We start from the raw sequence: 6,696 nt of genomic DNA on the forward strand, positions 1-6,696 counted from the left end.
TTTTCTAGGTGTTTTTTTTTTGGGCTGTAATTGCTGATAACATGAGGTGATGTCCTTTACTGGTCCCTGAACTCACTGCCAGGTACTGTGGAGTCCAGTTGGCATTTAACTCCTCAGGCTGGGGGACAGCACCTTTTCTGCCATAATATATCAGGATGAAATCCTTGGACCAACTGTCAGACCCTACAGTTGGTACAGGGAGTCCTGGGATCCTCTTGGTGCATGACAGTGCCCAGCCATACAAACTACTGAGCACCTTTTTGAGCTGTTGAGATAAAACTTTTTTCAAGCAGTTTATGAGCCTCTTGGTCAGCTGGGGCCTTTCTGCATGAACCCTGTGATGGACTGGCAACCTGTCCAGAAGATTAACTGCAAATGAAACCAGAGCACCCACTTCCGTCCTGTGAAAAATAATTGTTCCCGAGGGGAGGGGTCTATTCTAGGGAACAAGACCCCTATTCACAGGACAGAAGGTTTTTTTTTATTTATTTTTTTTACCTTCATTTAGAAGGAGAAGGCAGGGCAGGCTTCATCCTCTGGCCAGGCGGTTTTTTGTTGTTGTTGTAAACCTTTTTTCTTTTTTCTATTTTTTATTGTTTTCCAATACATCCCTAATTTATCCTTTCAACTTCTACCTTGTGCTGCTGTAACAAGGGAATTTTGTGGTCTGTGGTTAAAGCAGCACGGACTTGTATCCAAAGTGTCACACAGTAAACCAGACAGAAAGGAAGATTTTAAAAATGTGTTTATTATCACTTTTTCAGAGAAGATCTTAACTAGAAACCATATAAAAGAGAAAAAAAAGATCTTGAATTTCCAAAAGAATTAAGAAATTAATAATCAAGTATGCAAAGAGCAGCCTATAAAAATAGTGGTACAGTGTCCTAGACAATAGTCTGTTTTAGCAACTATGCATGTAACAGTATGCTAAGTATGTGTAGTATAAATGGTAGAAATGCTCATTTGGTCTCAGAACGCCGGCAGTAGTTGAAGCTAGAAAACTCGGTCAACATTTTACATTTCATTTTGTCTTACAAACATTTAAGTGTTGCACGAATCGTTTCTGTTCAGTGACCGAATGCCACGTCTGCTGCTATCTCACCAATATCCCGAACAGCCCAGCGACAGTGGGGTCAGCAGCGAAAGGCCATACAAGCTTAGGAGATAGGGCACCTTTTCCTCTTCTTCTGGCTTGAGAAGTTGGTTGCTTTGGTGATGGCACTCATGATAATTTTGGAGATGCACTGTGGAGTCTCTTGTGAGGACGATTTGCAGCAGCGGCGGACAGTACTGGGAACAGCCCTCTTTGATGCGCACAGCTTCTGTGACATTTCTTCAAGCTGATGTCATGGAGAGATCAAAGGCAGAACAGCAGCGGGAAATCAGAACTCTCTGTTCAAATTTTTAAATGTTGCTAGGCCAAACTTTTTTTTTGCAATTTGTCTTATTTTTGCAGACAAACTTCCCTTTTAATGGCTTTTAATGGGACTTACCAGTCGCGCAGAGCAAGCGGTCTTCTCTTCTTCCTGCAGGGGGCAGCATTGTGTCACAAAGTCCTTAAGAGGAAACCCAACAGGGAATCTAAAACACAGTCACATTGATGCAAATGCATCTCATGTTAGACTGCCCACAGATTATATACTTAAACAAATGTGTTGACATTTCACAGAGCAAAATGAATAGAAAAAATGGAAAAAACATCAAAAGAAACAAAAATAAATTATAGGAAGATCAGATCAAAGAAAAAATGCAATAAATAGTGTCTTACTTCTTCTTGATGGTTTTGTGAGTGTCACATATCTTGTTCAGCGACACTTCCTCATGAGCAGAAGTCACATTATAATACGGGTCTGGAGACATCTGCTGGAAACAGCTGTATTTATCACTTTGGTTCAGACAGCAGGGGTAATTCACCCGTCCTCTGTTCTCACGCAAGCAGAACTTGTTCAGTTCCTCACGCCACTGAAATGGAGAGCAAGAATGAAGTGTCACGACATGGAAACTACTCAGTTAAGCAAAAATGTGTATTTTTAGCTGCTATTCTTTTACCTTCTGGTCAGCACAGTTGACTTTAGTCTTCTTATTTTTGCAGCAACTTTTGAATCCCTTCTCTATAAGATTAACGGTCTTCGCCTGAAGAGCCACCATTTCATAGCCTGAACGTGGGAGGCACTTGATGCTGTAGATGGGGCGAAGCCTCTGATTGTGACACACGGATTCAATGGTATCTGCGGTGGGTCGTCCAGGAGGAAAGCTGATGTCAGCAGCTCGGGGAGTAGATAGTTTCTTGGTCTTCCCTTCTATGAGGGCTATGGGAACAGGGCCGTGTGTCCTGCAATGCATGAGGCATAAGGTCAGACACAGACATGCCTCCTACGGGCTCAGGATGAATTCAGCATAACGGAAATGTGTTTTGCAATATGAAGCTACTTTTTCTCTTTGCCTTAAATGATAACCTGACATTACTTCTTCTACAGGACTCTTCTCTTCATTGCAATTAAACTTTTGAACTTGACAGATGATGCACGCCCAACAAAATCAATATAAGCAAGTGCACAATAACATCTTTCCACAGTAATAGAATCATTAGTACTATCATTTGCTGTAAAGTGTATTGTTAGATTAATACATAAACATAAATGCAATGTAGTGATAACCATCTCAGCTACTGTATTAAAAATGGTGCCTGCTGCTATGCATTTTTAATGGATTCATTCTAAGTTTATAAGAATTATTAATTTGTTGAAAGGCATAATTACACACAAATCAATATACATTTATGAGTACAATATTTTCTTTCTATTAAACGATCTAAAAAATTACTTAATGTACCTTAAAAGTACTGCCTTTAGTGGCTGAGGCAGCAAAGTATTTATGGTTTAACCTTGGTACTGTTTATTGAGACTGACGGAGAACAAATGCATTATCCTCTTTAATCCGAGTGAGCAAAAATATTGATAATCATTTTTTTTGCTTTTCTACGCACCTCTGGCAAGTGTTCGGGTTAAAGGTGAATTCAGCGGTAGAGGGAAGAGGTTCCACTGGCAGCCCCTGTGTCGGCCCGTAGTTTGGGTTTGGAGCATCATTGCTGAAGCAGTTGAGCCTTTTGTTGTTGTCGTTTATTTTACAGCAGTGATACCAAGGATGCTTTATTGAAAGGTCCTCCTCACAGTACTTTTCAACTGACAGCTCCCACTTGAGTAAGCACAAAACAGAGTAACACAGACAGTCAGGGTGCACAGTGTGAATGAAATTCTTCAATAATAACATGAAGTCTGCACCTTGTCTGCTACTTATTGAATAAATTCACCACCTGAAGTTATGTTGTCAAGAGACAAATTAGAAAACAAACAAGAAGCTGCTAAGGTAACGCTCACTGAGGAATTCAACATAGTTTTGATGCTCGTGCCAAGGCCTGTCCGCCTGTTATGTCTGCCTGGGCTGATTAAACGGGCTTATCGACTGAAAGCGCTCAAGGTTTTCAACTTTGTTTTTAAAAAAACAAAACCCAAGTACCATCACCTCTGCAATGTGAAGAATGTTTCATGCTCCAATTATGTTCAGGTCCAATTCATAAAGTGGTTGAAAAAAATGCTGCTTTTTCTACATTTACAGACTCAAAAATGAAAAGAATATGAGTGCAATAAAAAACTGTATATGTTACTGTATATTATTAGTGCATTGTTCCTAAACAGCACAAATTGTGTTTTTTATTACATGGATGTAGAGAAAACACTACTTCCCTATTCTGAAAAAAAACCCCTGAATCATCAGCAAAAGTAAGAGAAGAGGAACTCAAGCAACAAACACAGGTCACCATGACATCACTTTATATTTACGCAGAGCTAAAAAAGTATTGCTGAATTAGCTATAAGAGCTGTTGTGAAAACATACAGCCTGTGTGGCGCAACACAGGGTCACTTCTCTCTCCCACATCTGGTTGTCTTTGCAGCATGTGCTCAGCCAGGCCTCTGCATTATTCACAGCAGAGGCCCTCAACTTGTCAACTCCGTAGCCTGAGTCAGGAAAGTAGGATGATGGGTAGCGCGGACGAAGGTCGCTATAGTCACAGATGGCTTGGAGATTCTCTGACGTTGGCCGACCGAGAGGAAACTGAACGTTATAAGTTGTCGGAAGAGGACCGCTGTAAGAACGGGGACCAACAGTTGGTGGGCCTGCAGGGGAAAGACCACAGTCGGCACTTTTAGCAGTAGAACATAGTACAGAAGGAGCAAGTTTAAAAAAAAAAATGTAAGTAAAGTAGATGCATACGTCCTCTTGGTCTTGGTCTGAAACCTAAGAAAACAAATAACATTTTTTTTTTTAAAAATCAAACAAGAGAAGGCAAGAAAGATTCCCTGACCCAGGTGGTACTTATGAGTAGGTAAGTACAGTACTGTGCAAAAGTTTTGAGCCACTTGAAAAATAAATTGCAGACCTTCTGAAGTTTTTCTTAGGACCATAGCTGCCTTTTTTTTTTTAATCACAATCCAGTCTTTTTTTAATTTTAAATTATGCCACTAATCATTGACCTGGGAATCATTCAAGTATAAACAGGCTCTACAAAAAATGACAAAGGTTACAAAGGCATAAAATTGTATTTTTACATTAATAAGCTGATTCACAAAGAGCTATTAGCTGAAAACTGGAGACATATCTCAGCATGGTGTGCGGTGTGTCCTTAAAGAATTGGAAGAAACTCTTAACAGAGAATGGACCAAAGGCAGCCAAAATACAAAGAAAAGCTTTGAGTGTGCTTTTAAGAAGCCTGGAAAAGTATTCCCGAAGACTACTTAAAGACATTCCATGGTGTTGCACACTACTGTGAATATCTGCTCACCTCTCTGCCTTGGTTGAGGCTGCACTGGCCGCTGTGAATCTGGGAAAACAGCAAAAAACCACAAAATATATTAATTTAATTGGGGGGGGGGGGGGGGGGGGGGGTATGTAGTGCATTTATGCCAAAACATTATAACTAGAGGTAAGACGATAAACGGTGCCCATACCAAAGTGATCTCTCAAGTCCATCTCTTTCTGCATCTCTAAAGATACAAAACATAATACCAGATTTTTATATACATTATTTTAAATGAAGTAAAACACTAAAACAGACAGAAAGACACAGCTTTATATTTTTTTTAATTATATTTTAGTTCTGTACTCAAACTGGGCCACAACTAACTCAACCTGGCTGCAAATAACCTTAAAACAAGAGTGGTGGGCTCTTTCGGGGTTTAGAATGTCACTTCCATAAAAAGAGAGAAGAAAAACAAGACTATCAGTACATTTTCTAACCTTCTAACCACAGAAGACATTTCACTGCAATCATAAAACAAACCGGTTAAAAGAAGACTTTCATCTCAAAGTCCTAACATTCCTCTTGAAGTGAGAGCTGGCCAAATACAAGTATGAGCATGTGACGTTATAATTGGTAGCTGTGGAGATGCTGCGCTAATATGTGAATGCGCGCGCACACACCTTGCATCAGTTGGGGAATGTCAAAGGTGACCTCGCGCTGCTCAAAGAAGCGCTCATCTATAATGTTGCAGGCGGCACACAAAGGAGAGACAGAGAGAAAAAAGAGTGAGACAAAGTTACATAACCATAACTACGCATGTTTTTTTTTTTGTTATTGTTTGTTTGTTTATTACTACTGAGAGCGAAAAATGATGGAAGTATTGAAGAAGTCAGATCCTTCATCGGAAAAAAAAACTGTAAAAGGTAGAGTGGGACAAAATAAGAGAAGTTTTGGAAGTTTTATAAACAAACAAACAAATAAAAATGTTATTTTATACGTGCATCTGTGTGTAATCTATAAAAATACACGTGAGACATGTCTGAAATGAAGAACTTGAATCAAAGTGCTCAGAGCAGACTGCTTTGTATAAAAGTCTACCTGGCACCAGATCACTGCAAAATAGACGCTCCCACTGCAGCAGGAGCGATCAAACATGGAGCTGGGCAATCGGCCATGAAGCAAACACGAATTCCCTGCGTGGATTTCTAGTTGGAAGCAACAAAAAAGTAGTGTACCAACCTTCGGATGCTGAGCTCAGTAAAACCAAGAGCAAAGCGGTGGAACAGATTAGCGCCCAAGTCGGACCCATTTTGGACCTGATCGTGTCCGTGCCGTGCTATGCGTGCTTTATGTTCTGCAGCTGCAGCTGACTGTCCTGGCAGAGTGCGCAGAGGCCGCCCAGGAAAGCACGCTCCGCGGGGCAGCGCACAGACGGGCCCGTTAATTGGTCCAACACAAGCCGCTGCGCTGTCTGTCTGAGGAGCAAAAGCCCGCAACAGGACAAAAACTTTTTACGATTGTTGTGGGATTTAAGGGAGCGGAAAAAAGGTGGGAGGGAAGGAAGTTTTTTGACATGACTCATTGGTGATGCGTTCAAATTCCTGGTGCTGTTTAATGGGAATGTATGGAACCCTTATGTGGAAAAGCTCAGCTTTAGCATTTTTTCCTGCTTAAAAACTTAACATGGAGAGGAAAAGAGAAAACTTTTCAACGAAAATAAACCAAACAAAAACATAGGCAATCTTGGAATAGCAATACAAATATGTCTTGTAAAATAACGTATAAAATACAGTTTGTTAAATAGAAAGTGTTAAAACAAAGTATGTTTATGCTTTCCTATTTCTCAAGGCTACTGAGAACTTAATGCAACACAGTCTGTTTTTCTTAAGGATCAGAAG

The 6,696-nt window shown here is 40.3% G+C and overlaps 1 protein-coding gene across 2 annotated transcripts; it reads right to left on the bottom strand.

Annotated features, from left to right (window-relative positions):
• Positions 1-727: 727 nt before the first annotated feature.
• On the bottom strand, positions 728-6,298 carry ecm1b (extracellular matrix protein 1b). Of its 2 annotated transcripts, XM_086311777.1 has the most exons (11): positions 6,038-6,298; positions 5,479-5,535; positions 5,007-5,042; positions 4,841-4,879; positions 4,273-4,296; positions 3,895-4,175; positions 2,987-3,195; positions 2,050-2,332; positions 1,769-1,962; positions 1,494-1,581; positions 728-1,340 (listed from the first exon to the last, which is right to left on the bottom strand). In XM_086311777.1, the coding sequence occupies exons 1-11, from the start codon at positions 6,105-6,107 to the stop codon at positions 1,158-1,160; spliced, it is 1,464 nt and encodes a 487-aa protein (XP_086167903.1). In that variant the 5' UTR covers positions 6,108-6,298; the 3' UTR covers positions 728-1,157. The 2 variants fall into 2 exon arrangements, with proteins under 2 accessions (XP_086167903.1, XP_086167904.1); XM_086311778.1 differs by lacking the exon at positions 4,273-4,296 and having other exon boundaries at positions 6,038-6,297.
• Between the last annotated feature and the right edge of the window lie 398 nt (positions 6,299-6,696).

This window comes from Aulonocara sp. 'chitande type north' Nkhata Bay, linkage group LG11 (assembly GCF_057382095.1).
Source record: "Aulonocara sp. 'chitande type north' Nkhata Bay isolate Kocher_YH1m ecotype deep benthic linkage group LG11, A_spYH_male_GT1.1, whole genome shotgun sequence".
NCBI classification, from domain to species: Eukaryota; Metazoa; Chordata; class Actinopteri; order Cichliformes; family Cichlidae; genus Aulonocara; species Aulonocara sp. 'chitande type north' Nkhata Bay.

Excerpts from the sequence above, each read along its gene's own strand:
- ecm1b (XM_086311777.1), bottom strand. The coding sequence starts at position 6,107 with ATGGGTCCGACTTGGGCGCTAATCTGTTCCACCGCTTTGCTCTTGGTT. Across the intron at positions 5,536-6,037 it reads ACTGAGCTCAGCATCCGAAG|ATGAGCGCTTCTTTGAGCAG; the intron begins GTTGGTACACTA and ends GCAACATTATAG. Across the intron at positions 4,880-5,006 it reads GGACTTGAGAGATCACTTTG|ATTCACAGCGGCCAGTGCAG; the intron begins GTATGGGCACCG and ends CTGTTTTCCCAG.